Source organism: Oncorhynchus clarkii, chromosome 3 (genome assembly GCF_045791955.1).
Source record: "Oncorhynchus clarkii lewisi isolate Uvic-CL-2024 chromosome 3, UVic_Ocla_1.0, whole genome shotgun sequence".
NCBI classification, from domain to species: domain Eukaryota; kingdom Metazoa; phylum Chordata; class Actinopteri; order Salmoniformes; family Salmonidae; genus Oncorhynchus; species Oncorhynchus clarkii.
In genome coordinates, this window is record NC_092149.1 from 41552636 (window position 1) to 41573521 (window position 20886).

At 47.5% G+C, this 20886-nt stretch overlaps 1 protein-coding gene across 12 annotated transcripts; it reads right to left on the minus strand.

The window, feature by feature from the left end:
* Positions 1–100: 100 nt before the first annotated feature.
* On the minus strand, positions 101–20617 carry LOC139395456 (AT-rich interactive domain-containing protein 1A-like). Of its 12 annotated transcripts, none has more exons than XM_071142978.1 (20): positions 19476–20617; positions 15680–15898; positions 14928–15536; positions 14596–14730; positions 13657–13897; positions 13288–13377; positions 12788–12961; positions 11602–11947; positions 9088–9233; positions 8450–8556; positions 7979–8188; positions 7511–7715; positions 6376–6505; positions 6014–6201; positions 5769–5922; positions 5420–5545; positions 5097–5193; positions 4050–4920; positions 3727–3857; positions 101–3302 (listed from the first exon to the last, which is right to left on the minus strand). In XM_071142978.1, the coding sequence occupies exons 1-20, from the start codon at positions 20388–20390 to the stop codon at positions 1380–1382; spliced, it is 7017 nt and encodes a 2338-aa protein (XP_070999079.1). In that variant the 5' UTR covers positions 20391–20617; the 3' UTR covers positions 101–1379. The 12 variants fall into 12 exon arrangements, with proteins under 12 accessions (XP_070999079.1, XP_070999082.1, XP_070999081.1 ...); XM_071142981.1 differs by having other exon boundaries at positions 14623–14730; positions 19476–20593; XM_071142980.1 differs by having other exon boundaries at positions 5076–5193; positions 14623–14730; positions 19476–20593.
* Positions 20618–20886: the final 269 nt, after the last annotated feature.

The following is a 20886-nucleotide window of genomic DNA, read 5'->3' on the forward strand; positions in this document are numbered from 1 at the left end:
TTTCACAGGGCCAGGGATTGTAGAAAAATTGTGAAAGACAAAATGCTTTTTAATAAATTGTACATCTGAGAAAGACACCAAGTCCAACGGAATAAAACCAAACATTTTATGAAGATTTAATGTACATTTATTCTTACCACGTGGAACATATAGTATAAAGATTTCATACTGAATGATATTCATTGAGCCAAAAAAAGGAAAAGGAGGAATTTACATGTTTTTAGCTACATAGTTTGAAATACAAATATGCAGAATCCTGGAGAAATGAATTGTCAAGTGTGTTTCTTCATCTAGAGTTTTTTTTTGTTGTACCAGGAGGAGATAACAGATTTGATCTGAGTCTGCCGTACTATGGAGCCGTGGAGTGAGAAGGTATATCAGCAGGGACTGGATGACAGGAACCAAACTCATGGGTCACCTTCCATTCCTCATCAACAAAATGAGTGGGAATAGTGACACAGAGACAGACACAGAAAGGAAGTGTAATGTACAATATCATATATATACACCACAGCAAAGCTGCATCTGAAGTTGAAAACCAATCCTAAGAGGCGATTTATTTTACAAGGGTAAATTCATACAATCAAGGACTAAAGAGAGGAGGTAAGGGTGTTGTAGTAGGTTCTCGGTACTTTGGGGAAGGCCTTTTTAGCTTTTAACGTCAAAACTAAAATGACCTTTTAACTCTAGTAGAGCTGCATTGGCAACGTTTTTCTGTATGAAACTTTTTTACAGAATGCCTGACACTCGAGCAGTACGGTAGAGAAAATGCCCTACAATCTACTGCACAGGCCTCCCCAGCGAAGGTGTCTCAACAGCCTACTGAGTGGTAGGCTGACTGGTAAGCATCCAATTACAGCAACTATGCCATCAGATCAGGCTGTTCCTCAGTCTGCACTACCTCCAAACATGAACCAGTCTGACTCACTCACTGTGCTCTTGAGGGGCACACAAGGGCACACATTATCCCCAAATTTCCTGTAAACGAGACAGCAACTTTGGTTACAGTTTGTTTTTCAGCTATTTATCTTTATTAAAAATACACACCCCCCCCCCCCCCAAAAAAAAAACAAAAACATGTGGAACACTCCTAAACCCAGGTTCTCCACTCTGTCATCTAGTTGGCATTAATGTTACAAGTTGTGACAGTTTGTGGAGTGTCTGGTTTGTAAATCCACCAGTGTAGCTTTGTGACGTCCCTTCTCCTTGAGTGAGAACAGCGAAAGGGGGCTCAGACAGTGGAATCTGAAGGGTTTGCATAAATTAAAAACAGTCACTTGAACTTTCCCTTCCCCCTACACACATACAAGCCATGTTGTAACCAGGGGGTGAGGGGGGAAGAAACCAAGAGGAGGTGGAGCCAAAGCTCCCTACAGCTGTCATGACTGGCCAATCAGAAAGAGTACATCGCAGATGACGTGAGACACCACAGAGTTCATGAGAGGTGACACGGAGAGGTCGAGGAGGCGTGACTCGTAGAGTGTGAACTCTGAGTGGTTCTCCTCCACCTTGGCCAAGGCGTGCAGGGCCCGGGCCGCCCGCCGCATCATGTCATTACTGGTGGGCTCAAAGTGCATCCCCTGCAGGTGCAGCAGAGAGCTCTGGCTCTGCTGTAGCTGGGTGGCCGCCAGGCTGTCTTCCAAGAAGCCCAGGAGGTTTCCCACGCTTCCCTTCTGCACGGCAATGGCGCGCGCTGCCATGCTGTCTCCCTGGGCCAGGTTGGCCAACAACACCACCGACATCTCCCTGCAGACGGCCACCTTTCTCTCCCCAACCAGCCGCACCAAGGTCCCATACAGCTTCTCTAAACGACCCAACGGCGGCGTGGCCAGGACCAGGTCCACATTGTTGTCTTGGATGCTCAGCTTGCTGAGGGTCTCCAAGACCAGTCTCTGGGGGGACATTGCGCTGTGTGGCCCCAACGTGGGGAAGGGGTCCTGGGCCTCAGCCGAGGGGCACACAGCCCAGTGGAGGAGGCCGTCCAGCAGAGGAAGGCAGATGCTCTCGGGGTAGATGGAGAGGTCCAGCTGGCCAGAGATGTTGGCCAGAGTGACCAGGCAGTTCTCCCTCAACAGTGACAGGCAGTCCCACCACCATTCGTCCCTCTGGCCAAGACAGTCATCAGACTCTTCCTCCTTCTCGTAGGTGAGCGGGGCCTGTTTCCTCTCAGGGTGGCGGTGGTGCAGCAGCACTAGGCGACCCAGCAGCAGCATGAGGCCAGGGTGTTTGGACATCTCCTGGTCGTTGCCAGGCACAAAGGAGAGGCTGCGCACGATGTTGGAGACGCAGACACAGCGGCGGGCCAGAGCATCCTGCCAGTTGGCCAGTGTAACCAGTGGGCCCTCGTCCTTGCTGTGAGGCTCGTCCTCCACCACACGCTGGGGGACTTGCTGACGAGTGGGTCCGCTCGATTTGTCGTGCTCCTGCTGGCTCTGGGGCTCTTCGGACTGTGACATTTCCTCTGTCTCAGCGTCCGAGTGCTCGGACTTCCCCTCCTTACCGTCGGTTGTTGTTGAGGCCTTCTCTGTGGATGATGGCTGGGAGGGCCTCTGATCCCTCTCCCCCTTCTGTTTGTATTTCTCTGTGGGGGTAGCATTGTCCTTGTCCCCCACCTTCTCTGGTTCTGGCCTTTTCCTCTTGGCTGTGGGGACGACCAGCACTCGTTCTCGTGGGACCAGGAATTCCTCCCTCCTCTCAAAGTGGGTCTGGATGTGTTCCGTGCTGTCTCCGCCGCCGGCACTCCAGTGGAGCAGCCCACTGTCAAACTCCTGCACTTTTCCTCTCTGGGTTGCCCTGCCTGCTGGAAACGGGTCCTTCTTCCGTACCATCTTCAGGGGGAGCTTGTCGAACTTGCTAGCCTGTTTGGGTCTCTCCTGGGGGGTAGCCGGGCCCAGGCCAGGGGGGTCCGATGAAGAGCTGGGCTGCTCAAAGGTAGAGCAGCTCTTCTCCTTATCTTCAGCATCCTTCTCTTTCAGAGTGTCCCATTCTGAGCACGACTCTTGCTCATCCTCTTGCTTCACCTGAGCCTGTCCATCAATTGTCGTCCCGGCCGGCTGTTTTGAACGCTGCACCACCACCTCTTCTTCCTCCTCATCATCATCCTCCTCATCCTCTCCTTCTACCTTCATGTCCTCCACCCCTGGTTCCTCATCTTCCATGCAGCTCCAGTCTCTTTTCAGGGCGTCAGGGTCCAGTAGAGTCCTCTGGCCGGGATCGCCCACCTCGTACTCGCGCAAGATCCCAAAGATCTCGATGAGGCAGCGCCGGAAGTACTCCACCACCAGCTCCAGCAGGCCAGGCAGCTGAGGAGAAGATCAATAGTTTGTATTGTATGATATGATGTGCATGACAGAAAATCTGGAAAAGGGTTTTGGAATAGGTCAAATTTAATACATTTGTGAAAGGATAAATGTAAAAATAAAAAGCCCTAAATCAGAAAATATTACAGTTCTGATTCGATTTTTATTTATTTTATTAAAACCTTTATCCAACATTGTGGCCAGTATAGTAATAATAATTTAGTGGGTGCTTATATTTGTCCCGTTTACACATGCACATGTGTATTAATGTGTTTTGTATAGCAGACTCTCCCCAAGACACCCTCAGAGAGTGGGGTCACATCTAGGGTCTGGCAAAATTAGGTTTTTTTTTCGGGATTCGAACTTGCGACCTTTTGGTTACTGGCCAAAACCTCTACCCGCTAGGCTACCTGTCTTGTTAGCTCACCGAATTGAGGTTGAAGGTGGAGATGCTGTTGTCGTCATACAGGAGGACGTTGATGGTGTCGAGGGCCCACGTGCTCTCAGCCAACAGGCCAGACTTTAGGGACATCATCACCCTCCAAGCCTCTGGGGTCCCTATGGAGATACACAGTATTTTAACTCAAGCTGATACCCTTCACAGTACTGATGGACCACACAATACAAACAAGTTCATAGAGAGTCGAAGCAACCCATCTTTGTAATGTCCTAATGTGATCCCTAAATACTGTATAATCCATGTATAATAACATTGATTGTGGCTGGAGTTGTGGGATGTGATAGCCATACCGATATCTTTCGTTGTGAGGCATCGGCGTGGTTTTAGGATGGGGTGGGTGGCCTCCACTGAGCCTGGGGGAAAGGGCATGTCTCTACGGATCAGAGGGGACTGCACAGACTGGGGCACTATGTGAGAGGCAGGAACCGGGGGCCCTGCCTTTTGCATCTTGATGCCACTGTGCATGTAGGGAGATTTACTGGGCGACGTCCGGCTCTCCATGGGGCCCCCGCGGGGCATGGGGGAAGGACTGGACACCTGTGGAATGTGGTTCTGCATGGCCTGAGCGGATTGGTAGTTGGACTGTAGGGTGCGGGTCATGGGCGGGCCCGTCCCTCCAGGGCCGTAGGGGGGCTGCCGAGGGCCCATCTGACCTGGCCCCCATTGGCCCTCGTTGTTCATGCGCTGCTCTGATGACATTTCCTCCGAACCGCGGTTCATGCCGGGGTGGCCAGGTCCCTGGGCTGGGCCCCCTGGGGGGCCACCCTGCCGGTTGGGGTAGTTGCCGGGATAGTTAATCTCCCCGCGGCCCTGCCACACGCCACCCGGGGGTCCGTCAGTGCTTGGCTGCATAATCTGAGGGGGCATGGAGGGCTGGGTGTTGGGCCCCGTGGCGGCCTGCATGCGCTCTCTGTTGAAGGGGAAGGGGAACTGGCCCTGGGGACCAGGCAGGCGGCGGTCAGTGCCGGTGAAGGAGCCGCTGCTGTACTGGGGTTGGTACATCTCTGGCTGGCCAGCAGGGGGTGCAGAGGCCACCCCTGGCTGCTGCTGCGGTTGTTGTTGCTGCTGCTGCAGCAGCCCTGCACTGAAGGGGGCACTGTACATCTCCCCCTCGTGACGCTTCGCTGGTGGGTAGCCCCCTTCCACGGGACGCTTGTAGTTCTGCATAGAGAAAATACGCTTAGTTAGGCGGTGTCATTACATTGCATCAGATTAATATTGATGGTTATTACTCATCTATACAGTAAGTACTACTTTTTGGGGTAATAACACATGGCTAGTGGTTACAACATTACAGTTTGATTTCCAGTGCTTACACAGTGGGTTAGAGCCATCACCTGTTGTTGCTGTGGGTACATTCCTGGCTGTTGATTGGGATAGGAACCACCAGGGGGAGTACCATGGCCAGGATATTGATTACCATAGGAATCATTCCTGTAAACAACCACAATGCATCAACAAGCCATTCCAAATAAGCCGAGTGCCTATGTACCTAATATTGCTACGGTACACTGCTAGTGTGCCAATAAACCCTCTGAAAAACAACCCAATCTTTACAATATTGCAAGACTATAAATGCTGAGACAGTCAGTGCATGGTGTCTGCACAAGTTTGTGCCAGACCTCTCCTGAGAGAGAGTGGTGCTGGGTGGTGAACTTACCGTGGCTGCTGCTGTGGTGGGTAGCGGTTTGGCGAGTACATCCCCGTGTCGGAGTTGACAGGCATCAGGTTTGGCTGCGGAGCACCAGATCCCATGCTGCCCTCTGGGCCCATCCCCTGCTCTGGCCTGGTAAACAACAAGTTTGGTTGACTACACTTAGCACAAATCATTTCCATTAAAAAAAGGAAATGAGCAGACTTATTCGCAGTCAAAGATGGTATAGAATGTATAGAAATAGAATTATACTCAATATGGCCTCCAGTCCACCAATCATAGACACATTAACTTGAATGTGGATGTTCTTTATAGTAATTATATTTCTACGATCTAAGCGTGTGTAGGGTCTTACCTCCTTTCGTAGCCTTGTCCGTAAGGTCCTGGTCCGTACTGTTGTCTCTGAGCCATCGACATGTTCCCCATAGCACCTGGAGGAGGCCCACGGTTAAACTGTTGCTGTTCAGCCATCCCACTGTTAGGACTGGCAGGCAAGAACTGCTCCCCAACTGGAAAGAAATACACACTCCGTCAGCAAGGGACCCAACTTCCCAGCACCATCAGTTTCTAGGGATCTTTCTTGTAGCCTCTTCTACGCACCTTTCCGCATGGCACCAAAGGGGTCTTTGTTAGGCCCTGGACCCTCGTAGGGCCCTGGACCCATGCGACCTGGCATCTCTGGGGTGCTCATGCCAGACTGGTAGCCAGAGTTAGGGGTCATGGAGTTCCTTCTGGGGAAAGCAGGGTCACTACTGTCAGCAAATGGGTCCTGCAGCGCCACATTGCTCCTAAAAGATAGAGGGACGTTTAGGGAGTAAATAGGGGTTTATCAAAGCGGATAGCAAAGTTGGGGTGAATTACATTTAAATTCAATAAGTAAATGAAAATTCCAATTGAAGAATTTAATCTCCTGAATGTAATTGATAACTCAAAGAGGATGAGATTGAAGCGCTGCAATTTACCTGGCCCCGGGTGGCATCTGGGTGGGGTGTGGGGTGGAGGCGGGTGTGGGGGGCTTGAGGTCGCTGCCCTCGGCCATGGAGCTGCTGGTGGACTGGGGGGTCTGAGGGCCCTGGAGAGAACCTGACCCAGCTACTGGAACAAAAGAGGGGAATTTCAGTTAGAGAGAGTTGACTTTCATCGGGTGGTTTGAGCCCTGAATGCTGATTGTCTGAAAGCCATGGTATAGCAGACCATATACCACAGGTATGACAATGATTACTATTTACTGGTCAAATAACATTGGAAACCAGTTTATAATATCAATAAGGCACCTTGGGGGTTTGTGGGATATGGCCAATATACTAAGGCTACGCGTTGCGTCGTGCCTAAAAATAGCCCTTGATCGTGGTATATTCACACCTTCTCGGGCCTTACTGCTTAATTATACAGGTCATTCAATTTACATTTCTACCGATACTAGACTGTGGCAACATTATCTATATGAAAACAGCTGCCAATTCATTAAAGCCGTTAGATGCATTTAACATAGGGCACTTAATTTTATTATGGCATCAGGTTCATTCTTCACCAGAAAGTCAGCTGGCCCTCTTCGAATTCAAGTAGGTCGATTCAGTGCTTTCTTTTTATTTATAAAGTTCTCTAACAAAAACTCCCGCCGTACCTAACTTTGTTAATAACGAATAATAAGTATGAGTTAACCATACCGGGTCTCGAGGATGGCACACTCTGGAAATCTCTTCAGTCTCCTCAGAGTTAGGTAAATCTGCTTTTATTTTCTTTGCACCCCATGTATGGAACAGAGTTCCCTACAACTGGATGTTCTGGTGCCTCTCAGGCAGTTCAAAATGTTGATTGGGGACCTCTTTGCTGACAAATGTGATTGTTATTTTTTACAAAAATATGTATTTTGTAAATGATGCGTATGCAGGTATCCCTTGTGAAAGAGATATTGGTCTCAATGGACTCCCTGTTCAAATCAACAAAGCAAAAAAAAAAAAAAGAAGTTTTGCAATGAAAATGAGCTTTTCATATTGGACAAGACCAGGTAGTCCCGACCAGGTTCAGTCCGCTTTCTTTTGTTTGATGTCTAATAATTACGACCCAGCATAGTGTGGATAACCGTCTGGCACTGACCTGGGGAGGGTGGCTGGACCTTGGCCTGGTTGGCCTTCTTGTTGTCAGTGATGATCTCAGGAGGGGGGTCCTCCCCGCGTTCGATCTTGCACTCGAAGGCGTACAGACACTGGATGTACTGCTTCTTCAGGGAGCTGGCAGCGCTGCTCGACGTGCCAACGTTCAGGTTGGTGGACAGCTCCCGCCACTTCTTGTTCTTGTTCACCTGCACATAGAGCATTAAAACCGGGACATTAAAACAGGGACTAGAAGGGGGATGGAGCAAATAAGAACCAAGAGATTGTGCATGGTGTGTTTGTGCATGTGTTATACTTATTTATTGAACCAATATTTATCCAGGAATTCACATTGAGGTCAGAAGACCTCTTATAAGGGAAACCTGGCCAAGAGGGCACCTCAATAGGGAAACACATAGATCAAACACACTACAGTGTATGCATGCATAGTACAGCACAAACCTACACTGACCTGTGCGAAGCCTCCAATCTCCTTGACCGAGACGTAGAGTCTGAAGAGGTCTAGGGGCTTGCGGCCAACAGCAGGCAGATTGGTCATGCCCATGGCTTTCTCCTCGATAAAGCCCAGGTAGCGGTCCACCCACATCTTCCTCTCCAGCTCGGGGCCCAGCTCATACAGACGCGTGATCTTCTCGTTGGTCGTCGTGGAAGAGCTTGACTTCTGCAAGGCGTCAAGAGAACACAGGACGTCAAGAGAGCCGTCATGAGGGAAAGGGTTGGGTAACCCATTGGTCTTATTTCCCTTTAGTAGCTAGCTCAATGGCAACTGTAATAACCATGGAATAAAGTCAAAAGTATGATCGTAACACGTGTGTTAACAGTTTACAAACAATATGGTTTATAACGTAGTTTCTTTTAACGTACACACAAGCCCTTAAACAAAATTGTCCCAAGTGGACAGACAAAGCCATTATCTTATCACCTTGGATTTAGTCGGTTCTGCTTTCGGTGTTCCGTCCACTTTGTTGTTCATCTTCTGGCCCTGGTTCATTTTCCCATCCATACCAAACTCTGGACTGGGGACCAAACCTAGGTACAAGGGTACATTGTGGGGTTGAGCACTGTTCGGCTTTTGAACAACAATTCTCGGGATCAGGACATATATCAAACAATTGCTGAACGAACAGAGGCAGTTGACATTTTTTTGTATTCTAATTTCAGAGGAATACAGACTAACAACAAAGTTTCCCCTGTAGAACTTATTCATACTGCGGCCATTGTTCATTGACCAACGTTACCTTCAAACAGGATTGGAAGTGCTCTAGAGAAACCAATGCAAAACCTTCCTGAAGTGTGACTTAGATTAACAACCACTGCACTAAAACAATATTTGTTTTGGAAAACTCATACTTAGCTACCGCACTATCCGTCTATGCTAGAACTTTCAGATGGAAAAAAAGTATATTGTAAAAACACTGCAGACAAATTGCATCAGGCCTTACTTAATAGCCACCCCAATGCAAACCTATTCCACTGACCACCGTCCCAACCAAAGTCATCCTGCCATATCAGAAATACCCGAGGCACCATGGAGCAACAGTATTGGACTACAGTACTCACCACTGGAGTTATTGGCCATGTTGGGCCCCATAGGGAAAGGTGGGCCGCCCTGCGTGTTCATCATGCCAGGCATGTTGTTCATGGGAGGGCCATAGGGGGTGCCAGAGCCCATCATGCCAGGGGACATGTTGGGGTAGCCAGGCATCCTGAACAATGAGGGACAACCATACTTTTAGCATGTAGCATGATATCAGAGTGAAAAACATCCCTCTCCTGCTGAGAAATTAATCTCTTATGCTGAAAAACAATCAATCAGTTATGCAACAATATCACTAAATAAGAAAGAGTGAGTTATGAGTGCCATTGCAAGGGGGAATTGTTTGAGTTCTTGATATGAAAATGTATAGTGACTTTGTACACCTGTGAAGACTAAAGAGAGGGAAAATATGCTGAACCTGCATCTGAATTCTCCAATGCATTTCATGTTTGGATGTAATGTGAGAGCCAGGTATTCCTCGTAGTGACAGGTGCTGGATAACATCTCTTCTGCCTCTGCCTGTCTACCTTTCAGTAAGTCTGTCCTCATCTCATCTGCTCTCTCCTTTGTTTATTTCCTGTTGCTCTAATCAATCCTCTCACTGCCTTCACTGGACCTTCAAAGTAGAGGAAAATCTACTAGTTAGGACCAGATAAGGCATACACAACACATTAACAATGATTTAAATATAAGGTCCCACAGTGCATGTCAAAGCAAAAACCAAGCCATGAGGTCGAACGAATTGTCGATAGAGCTCTGAGAAAGGATTGTGTCGAGGCACAGATCTGGTGAAGGGTACCAAAAAAAGTCTGCAGCATTGAAGGTCCCCGAGAACACAGAGGCCTCCATAATTCTTAAATTAAAGAAGTTTGGAACCACCAAGACTATTCCTAGAGCTTGCAGCCCGGTCAAACTGAACAATCGGGGGAGAATGGCCTTGGTCAGGGAGGTGACCAAGAACCCAATGGTCACTCTGATAGGGTTTAAGAGTTCCAGAAGGACAACCATCTCTGCAGCACTCCACCAATCAGGACTTTATGGTACAGTGGCCAGACAGAAGACACTTCTCAGTAAAAGGCACGAGAGCCCTCTTGGAGTTTGCCAAAATGCACCTAAAGGACTCACAGACCATGAGAAACAAGATTCTCTGGCCTGATAAACCAAGATTAAACTCTTTGGCCTGAATGCCAAGCGCCACGTCTGGAGGAAACCTTGCATCATCACTACGGGGAAGCATGGTGGTGGAAGAATCATGCTGTGGGGACGTTTTTCAGCGGCAGGGACTGGGAGGCTAGTCAGGATCAAGGGAAAGATGAACGGAGCAAAGTACAGATAGATCCTTGATGAAAACGTTCTCCAGAGCACTCAGGACCTCAAACAAAGATTAATCTTCCAACACACAACAACCCTAAGCACACAGCCAAGACAAAGCAGGCGTGGCTTCGGGACAGGTCTCTGAATGTCCTTGAGTGGCTCAGCCAGAGCCCGGACTTGAACCCGATCGAACATCTCTGGTGAAACCTGAAAATAGCTGTGCAGCGACACTCCCCATCCAACCTAACAGAGCTTGAGAGGATCTGCAGAGAAGAATGGAGAAACTCCCCAAATACAGGTGTGCCAAGCTTGTAGCGTCATACCCAAGAAGATTCGAGGCTGTAAACGCTGCAAAAGGGGCTTAAACAAAGTACTAAGTAAAGGGTCTGAATACTTATGTAAATGTTATATTTCAGTTCCTGTAATAAATTTGCAAACATTTCTAAAATAAAAACAGTTGCAGTTGCAGTTTGCTTTGTCATTATGGGGTATTGTGTATAGATTGATGAGGGGAAAAAAACAATTTAACCCATTTTAGAATAACATGCTGACCACACCGCCTGCGTCGCAAAATAAATGTACATATACATGTTATTCAATCGTTGCATCCACGCTATTGCGCGTCAACGAGCGAAAGCGTAGCCAGACGCTAAAATAGAACTTAGTTCTATTTGTGACGCTTGATGCCCTGCCTCTCCCATCTCCTCATTGGTTTGTAGGAGCATATACCCACATGGGTGATTGAAAGATGAACTGAGGTCCACACTCCTGTCCAATTGGTAGTGGTAATGCACCTTAAAGTTGATTGCCATCCGCCATATTAAGTCCAAAGAAGATGCCTGAAGGAGGAGAAATGACTACAAAAAAATAATTAGGTTTATCTGTGGATTAATTGTCGGAGTAGGACCTTGTGCATTTCAGGTAAAATAACAACCCAATGTTTATATCCCAGGACAAATGAGCAAGCAAGAGCAAGGTAGCTAGCTAAATTGCCTTAAATGTTCAATGCTTTCGACCTGTCTCCAAATTAATATTGTTGGTTCAGAGTTTGTTTTGATTTTCAACCTGCTGATCGCGTCTAGTGTGGCTGGACAAAATCAACAGCTGGTCTGGTCAGCATGTAAGGCTGTAACATAACAAAATATGGAAGAAGTCAAGGGGTCTGAATACTTTCCAAATGCACCGTACATGTGTAATATGGGTTAGTAAACAGTATAGTGTACCTGCTGTGTATGGAGTTGGTAGCAGCGTGTTGCATGACTACAGCTGCAGCCTCCTGGGCCTTCCGGTTGAGGCCGGGGGGAGGGCACATCCCTGAGCCCACCTGAGGTGGCATGTTACTCATATTGGGTGGCATGTTGGGCCCCATGTTAGGGCCATAGGGACGCACTCCCATCTGGCCCGCAGGCATTCTACCAGGGGGGATGCCTGCGTACGGCAGCCCCCCTTGCCCAGACATGGAGTTTATGGGGTTGCCCATGCCAGGGCCAGGGTTCATGGGGTTGCCCATGCCAGGGCCAGGGTAGTTGGCATTGGGCATGTTGTTGTATCCAGGTTGCCGGGGGTAACCTGTAATAGAATTAACAAAAAATGTGTAAAAAATGTGTGCAAAAAAATAAATAAAACACTGCTCAGATGACATTGGGAAGACTAGTTATAAGTGCAAAACAACAAACTAAATATTTAATCAACTTGGGGTTCTATTGTGAAAGGTGTACCCGACTGATGATGTGTTGTTGCAATAGTAATCCTGCTCAGTACGAGAGGAACCACAGGTTCAGACATTTGGTGTATGTGCTTGGCTGAGGAGCCAATGGTGCGAAGCTACCATCTGTGGGATTATGACTGAACGCCTCTAAGTCAGAATCCCCCCTAAACATAATGATACGATGGAGCCTGAGAGACTGCTAATGTCTGTTGAAGTTGTGCAAGGCACTATACTGAGCTGGCAGTGGCGCTGTGCACACTGAGCTAATGAGCCTGCCATCACAGTGGCAGCTCTACTGACAGGGGGGGCTCTGCTATGTCAGCTGACTGTTCTCCATGGCTAAAAATAGCTGCACTAGGCTCAAAGAGGGAGGGATGAGCTGATAGGATGGAATTCCTATGAGGCAAAAATACATATTCCATGGATTTGGCTGGGGGAACAAACAAGAAGCAACTTCAAAGGATAGTGAGATAATTAAGTGGGATGCATTTATATATTGGCAGTCAAAGGATAACCAAAATGTTAAAGATCAAAATGATTAAAAGTCTATTTGGTATATCAACTGAGTTGTTCTTTTTCAAGTGTAATTTTAACATAGAATAGAACTCACTTCTATTTAAGCAAAACTAAACCAAAGGATCCTTTAACTAATTGCCACCAGCCCCTCTCCTTTGTTGCACAGTGTAACCCACAGAACTTACCTTGTGGGCCATACTGCCCACCCTGAGGTCCATAGCCCCCCATGCAGTTGTTCTGCTGCTGATACGGTCCCATCCCAGGGTGCATCTGGCCTCCAGAGGACTGTCGGGGTGACAGGGGAGAGGCAGACTGTGGTGAACCGTATGGGGGCATCTGGGGGTTTCTCTGTACGAACCCTGGCAGGGTCAGAGAAGAGAGAGTGAAAGAGATGTTAATCCTCCAACACTGGAAATCTCACATAAAACACATCAGAGGGCTTTGGTACAGAAATTAGCCAGTATTTACTTAGAAAGTACATGGTAAAATGGCAATTACATGTAATATTATTTGAAGTACCAGAAAGTACCCATGTTTACAACACAATTTTCAATTAAGTACCATGGTACCAGTGGTACCATAAAATAAAGTGCAACCAAAGTTTCTTTAAAACAGCACACGGTCAGTGGTCCCTGCAGAGCGGGGTAGTACTGTGTGAGGGGATTCTCAGTCAAGGTGAACTCACCTCTCTCCTGGGCCATGGGAGACTGGCTCATGGCGGGGTGCAGACTCCCGTCAGACTGCACACTCGATGGTCTAGAGGGCATCTGGGTCCCTAAACAACAGAAGGGTCATCTCAGTATGTAAATAACAAGTCTAAGTAGGAACAAGGCCACTAATGTCACTACTTAGTTAACTTAAGTGTCCCTTAAATATTGTTAATCCAACAAAATGCCCATAGATTGAAACAGTGGAGCTACTGCAGCCAAGCATCATACAGTTTTAAAAGGTGTTCATTTTGTTGTCATAGTGTATATGTATAACAAATGGCATGTGTCCTAGTACATGTCAGAAAAACCCATGTATGTGTGCGCACTCGTGTACATGTGTTCACCTGGCATTGTGGCGGGTGAGAGGGGCCCCGTGCGGGAGGTGGTGGCACTGGCAGGGGAGCCGGCGGGTGACGGTGAGGGCCCTCGGATGCCTGGCAGGTGGGGAGAGGTGTGGGGCGAGAAGGGCGACTGGGCCAGGTTGCTCTGCTCACCCTGGCTGCTTGACACACCTGAAGTGCTCACGCCAGGACTCAGAGCGCCATCCGTGCCCGTGGGCAGGTCATCGATGGAGCCTGAGAGATCCTGCAGACACACAAGACAGGAGACAGCGGGGCCTATGGTGAGGAGACACTGTGGAAATATGCCGGCCTGATGGAATCGACATGACAGCTATTAGCTGACTGTACAGTTAGCAGTGAGACGTCTTGATAACGACTCCATGTATTTCCTGTAGCTCTGTCTACTAGCACAACAGAACAACACAATCTCCTCCGTTTTAGAAAGCATGACAGCACATTTTATTAGGTTTGGAGACATGTGACACACACACACAGTTGTCGTTATTGATCTTGTCGAGGAAAAGAGAGGGCATATTAGAGCAGGGGGTTGTCATGGTTACAGTGGACGTGTGCCGACTCAGCGCTGTAACTCTGCCATGTGAATCTGATACACGCTCTCACACACACGCTAGGCGTGTGCGCCATAACTTTTGCTCTCGTTTTATCCAGGCCGGAGCTCTGCTCAAATTTACTAATATTAATCTCACAGACAACATTTCTGCAAGTCCACAAAACACTCTACGCAGGCCCAATGACATCTATAGACACACACACTCAAATGATATACACAATAAACAGGGGTAGCATTAATTAACCACAACAGCACACACAACGGTTTGACTATGTTAAGTCTAAAATGGGTCACACGGAATCATGCAAACATGTTTCAATGCATTATGATTTTAGAACAATGTAATAATGATTTATAGATGTATAGTATACCTTTGCACAGGTTGGGTGAGGACTCACCGGTAGGCTGGACGGCTGGCCTTGCATGCTGACGTCCTCTGAGACACTTTTGGGCTGGTTGGAGGGAGGGGCGCTAGACTGGGAACTGAACGAGTCCTGGGATATCTCCTGGGGGAGAGAACGAGACAATCAGTATTGAAGGGCATTCACATATATGCGCACATGAGAATGTACAGTGACAATACCAATGCCTTCCATCTGGTGAGCAAGTATGGCAACCGGTACTGCATGTTCAATGACGATATCAAAGGTACCTCAATCATAAATAAATTGCACGCAAACATACACACCAAACTCAGTTGTACCTGCTGTGGTGGAGGAGGGAAGCGTTGGTAAGGTGACTGCTGTTGCTGTGGAGGATTCTGGGAGTAGGATGCAGGCTGGCCCTGTGGATGCTGGCTGTGACCTGGTGGTTGCTGAGGGGGTTGAGAGGGTGTCTGGGGTTGCTGCTGCTGCTGCTGTGTGGGGAGCTGCTGTGGGCCCTGCGTGGGTGGATAGCTAAGCTGGGGCTGTGACCCTGCTGGGACCTGGGAGCTGGCCTGCTGTGGAGGCTGGCTGGGAGGCCCCTGCTGCTGGGGGTAAGGAGGCTGACCAGACTGAGCCTGGGCTGGGCCCTGGGAGTAGGGCGGCTGAGACTGCGGGGGCCCTTGGGATGGACCTGGCTGCGGGCCCTGGGACTGGGGGGGCATGTGGGGCTGCGGATAGGGCGGCCCACCCTGGGCATGTGAGGCTGACGTCTGGGGAGGGTGGGACTGCTGAGGGTAGGGTGTCTGACCACCCTGCTGTCCCAGAGGTGCCTGGGGGTAGGGCCCTTGCTGCTGGCCTGGGTGTAAAGCCTGGCCCTGTTGGCCGTAGTAGGGCCCTTGGCCCTGAGGCCCATAGCCTCCTGGTCCCTGCTGCCCATAAGACGGCATCTATACACAAATACAGACGAAAGTTCGAAAACACAAAAAAGATTAGGCATATGACAAGTAAGCCATATAGTAGTGTGTGAAGAGGAGGGCTGATTCCGGTGTGAGAAAATGTAGGAATAATTCAGCTTTATGACACCACTGACCTGCTGCCCGTACTGCATGCCCCCAATAGTCCCAGGGGTGCGGCCCTGCATGACCACCGGGTATCTCTGGGAGCCAAGGGGACCGTAGCCTTGGCCCGGGTATGCGTGACCCTGCTGGGCTCCTGGGGGTGGCCCCTGTCCAGGTTGTTGGGAGTATGGACTGCCCCCTCCGTACGGCTGGCCTCTCAACTTAGCTATCGGATCCATTGCACCTGGGGGCTGTGGAGCAGAAACAAAGATGAAATACATGAACAACACTGCATAACATGAACACTATTAAAAAAAATACTGAGAAGTGCGGTTGACCGGATGTACCATAGATCACAAAAGACTTGGATACAGGCAGATGACTATACTATAGTTTAAAGGCACTTTAATTATCTAGCAGGGGTCTCACATCCAAGCCAACTCACACATTTCAAGCTTCCCAACACAGCAGGAGCTATAGGTATGCATTTTCTCATCCAGATAGGCACAAAAACTAAAAACATGACAAAGGGGAAGTCCATAGAACACGTGAGAGCATTAGTAGAGCAAAGGGAACAAGGAGGTTTTTTCCCCTTCACATTTCCCACGGTCATTAACCTGACTTTTACTTTTTTGTGCCATATTTACAGAAGTCAGAGCTATAAATAAATAAATATATCTCTCTCATCTCAAATGGAGGGCTGTCTGCCCAATCTTAAACACATCCCAGCTGTGGTCCTGTATGGCTTGCAAGCCAGTTTCCCTTCTGGGGGGGGGGGGCAATTCTGGCTCTGAATGAATGACATCATAAATGGAAGGAGAAGTAGCCTACTCAATATACTGTGTTATGATGTAAACACAACTAACTATGAGTAAGGTATCCTCTCAATGGAGAAAGTTTTCTTAAATCTCTCGGCCACCATCTCAATATTATAATTTCACTCTATGTAAATCGCTAACCCTTAGGCCTATCAGTTTATCTTGCTCAACTCAAAACAACCTAAACAAGGGTCGTCAAAATATTCCATGTCGATAACGTTAATAACAACAAATGGACAAGCTAATGAAAACATGAGCATTAAATTTACCACAGTGGATTCTTATGGGCTTTGTTTCTTTATCTGTACCCTTGTCAATGCACACTGCTCTGAGACTTGAGACAGCTCTGGTACGTCACTGCTAAACAAAGGCAAAAAGCCTTTCTTGACATTTCCCAGCTTCAAGATAATTAATTGAAATAAATAAAAGCAGCACATGGCTAATCTGCATAAGACAGAGTGGAGACTCCCTAGGTGGGGGAGAGGCGACTGGACTGTCTCTGTGATTGGCCAAGGGGGGTTAGAAGGAATTCTTAGTCACACACAGAGAAACAGAGTGGCACATGAGATACAGCAGCTACTCATGTCTCACACACACACACACGGCTCATGTTCACCTCGCTATGCAGGGTCAACATACAGCAATGCCACAGGATGTAGACCTAACCTTGCCTCAGAAATACATCTGTATGTCATTGATAGGTGAACCCATCAAATGGGACATAGTGGATGATGTCTCCCTAACACGTTAACATTGGTACGCATTACCATCACCAACGTAACAAAGATCCTATTGATGACCAAAACATTGTCAGGTAGAAGTTTGTTAGGGAAAGGTAAAGGTGCATGAGTATTACTGCTTTAATATGCTAGTGAGCTATGGCATGTAAGCAAAGACAGCTGGGCATACATCAGATAGGCCACACTGTAGTCTCGAAGCATGTACATACATTTCATGACAGTTGGTTAGGTCTGGGCGATATTCTTGGGTAGATAGGTCATCAGAGCAGATTTCAGCTTTCCATTATATTTACAGTGATCACGCCCAAATATGATGCTCCAGATTGTGTTCTCAGGTACTGCAGCAAGTTCTTGTTGTAGCCTACATAAGGGTTTCCCAAACTTGGTCCTAGGGCCCCCCCTGGATGGACGTTTTGGTTTTTGCCCAAGCTCTACACAGCTGATTCAAATAACCAAGCTGATTATTTGAAATCAGCTGTGTAGTGCAAGGGCTAAAACGTGCACACAGGGGTGCCCCAGGACCGAGTTTGGGAAACCCTGGCCTGCATGGGTCAAATTCAGTTGCTTCCAAATGTGAAAAACCCTGTCAAAATAGAGTCTGTGCAACCTGAACTTGTCAAATCATGTTAATTTATGTTAATGTTAATGTCTTTATTTCAAATTCATATCACACCCACAAGGTCTTATGGTCCTTCAAATTGTTATTGTGATAAATGTTTACATTTTTGTGATATGGATTGTTTGTGATGGATTGCTCATCTGGCATCGACTGTACACATCTCAACCACTAAATTGTTTTGCTTCGTTTCAGATTTGTAGCTTCTGCATGGTGCAGATACAAAAACGATTTAAAATGACAGTATAATAAATTATTAACTTGGGTGATTTACCTCGTCATTTTACTTTGATCCAAAATAAGAGGAGATAGTGCGTGCTTAACAATGAGGGTAAAGATACTATGGCCATTTTCATCTGCCTTTCTTTATAGGATGGTGCAAATACGGTTCCGTACTTATACATGTAGGCTACAGAGTTCCGCAAACTCTTCTATTTGCAATGTTGGTTGCGGTTGTTAATGAATATAGTAATTCAACAGGTATGGGTTAGGCTATACAATGTAAAAAAAAAAAAAAAAAAACAGTGGCACACAATATCAAACTGGATTGACAAAGGTTAAACGCGAATAACTTGGTCAATGGGCCAATCTCTGACCATCTCTCCTTATTATAGAATGCATATGGAAGAGTGCAAACAGGCATGTCATAGGTGTGGGAAACAGATGATTGCAAAATAGTAATTTAGAGAAATTGCCAAAAATGTGTATGAGCAATCATGGATTTGTGTAATGTGGGGGTGTGCACTTATCAGGAACTGTTGTTGCTTTACAGCATATGCAATTATAAATGGCCAAGAGCACAGGGTGAGGAGCCAATCAGATCTCAGCTAGCATGTCAAACCAAGACCAACTGTCAACTGGGTTTGACAGCAGGATTTTTACCTCCACAATTCAAATCCCAGAGAAAAGCAATCTGCAGTCAGTCACACAAATCACTAGGCCAATGTTTACAAGCAGAATGCGATGAGGGAAGCAGTTCCTGGCAACAGAGACGCCAAATGACACGGTTTCATAAATTAATAGGCCAGTGTGTGTTGATTAACATGTAGCATTTTACATCATTTAGTTACGTGTGCAGTCCACTTCAAATCACTTTCAAACACACACGAACACTTGACTCTAGACAACATCAGTGGTCTGGGCTTGCAAGTGTTGTGCATTTCCTTCACAATTTCCATAATGATCGAAACAGACTTGCCGACATAAAAATGTATAGTCTATTCATAAGCATTAAATTGTAATCCGAAACGACTGACGTTACCAGTACAAACTATAATAAATACCCATATTATGGAATAACTTTAATTACGTTATATACCGCCCTGCCGAGAAACAAGTCAGAGTCATGAATATAGGCCTTTAGAGCTTTTTCACCTCTTTCGAGATTCGGGCCTCCATTTTCTGAACGTTCGAAGTTCCGATTTCATAAGGAGGATTACCGAAGAACAGTTGCCTGCAAGTGATACATTTCATACCAACTAAATAAATACTGTTTAATGAGGTGATGTTGGAAAAACGAGAGGCAGCCATTTTAGAGTGTCTTTGCAAGCGAACTGGCTAGCAACAATGGCTGGCCTGCTACGTTTATGAACTACATACATACGATTACACCAAATGTACAGGAATAAAGATTCGGTGGAACATGGGCCTTTACCTGGCTTCTACCTAGGGGTTGCCCTGTACTTCCAGGGCTCATAGGCGGCGGATGATGGGTCCTTTGTTGCCAACCCGGATTCCCCCCTCCATACTGACCGCTACTGCCCGTGTCTGTTGGTCCCTTACTAGCGCCTTCCTGATTACTATATTCACTAGATGGGTAATTTGGATATATACGAGTGGAGCTTGGAGAGGTTAGGAGCTGGTTGAGGGTTGGGGTAGACGTTGGCTGTGGATTCCCCATATTATATCTCTGGTTGTTGTAAGATGCAGCCATTGCTGTGGGTCCTCCTGCTGGTTGCTGCTTAACGTTAGCTGGCTGTCCCCCAGCTGCCGGAGCCTGGGTATTACGTGAGGGGTTCATGCCGTATCCTTGGCCAGAATAGGGAGTTCTGTTCGGGAATGGATTGTAATTGTTAAACTGGTGGTTAGAAAAGCCATGGTCGTGCGAATTGGGTTGATATGGGTCCATCATATTACTCGACGGCACGGCTGGACCTGCAGCAGCTGCCATGCCAGGGCTTTGTTGTCCGCCATGTTGATGAAAAGGGGCCCGGCCGTAGTGTTGACTGTATCCATAAGAAGGTGGAGGAAAACCAGACCCATGGTGGTGTACCATCCCGGGATGGTTATTCCCCTCGGATCCAATGGAATCATTCTGATTATTATTAGTCCTGGAAGGGTTCCCGTTCCCGTTCTTCATCTCAGGTTCCCCTCCTCCCCCTGCATTTCCAACATCGGCCCCGTCATGCAGATCCCCCCGGACCGGAGATCCGCGCTCTAATCCCGGCTGCTTGTTTTCCTGCTGCTTTTCCCCCAGTATAGAATCCTCATGTGGGTCTCGATCCGGTTTCTTTAGTTCGGAAGGCGGGCTGGTGTTGAGAGTGGCGGCGCTGGCGACCTGAGCGGCCATAATACCCCCCTCTCTCGGCGAGTCAGTCACAATCAAACGCTAGCATTGAATATAAATAATTGTTTATAACCATTTATCCTTGTCCCGACTCATTCCCACCCCTTTCTCCGGACCGAATCCGGTTTTGTCTCCTGATTCCAATGTGAAAATAATTGGACACGTAATAATAAACCTCAAGGATGCATAAACAGACATATATTCCAGGGGTTCTATTAGTGAGCGAGAATAGAGGAAAGGAACGGAGCGAACCAGCACGAGGCTCCGCGAGATACAGCCATTTTACTAAGCCGTACAGACAGAAGTAAAGTACGGATTGGAGCTAGGTGGGAACACGGAGTGGATTCGTTCATTTTTACATTGCATAAGGGCACAAGTGTGGTTGCATTCATAAAGTGATTTTTGGGTTTTAAATGCAACGATTCTAAAAACATGAATCGTTGCTTTGTTCCATTCTATCGACTGTTTTTGAACAATTCAACATGCGACAGACCAAATT

What these genes read in the sequence shown, in the direction of transcription:
- LOC139395456 (XM_071142970.1), bottom strand. Translation starts at nt 20,390, where the DNA reads ATGGCCGCTCAGGTCGCCAGCGCCGCCACTCTCAACACCAGCCCGCCT. An exon ending in ACCAACTCCATACACAGCAG is followed by an intron (nt 9,234 to 11,601) that starts GTACACTATACT and finishes CTCATTGTTCAG; the next exon opens with GATGCCTGGCTACCCCAACA. An exon ending in GGACAAGGCTACGAAAGGAG is followed by an intron (nt 5,546 to 5,768) that starts GTAAGACCCTAC and finishes GTTGTTTACCAG; the next exon opens with GCCAGAGCAGGGGATGGGCC.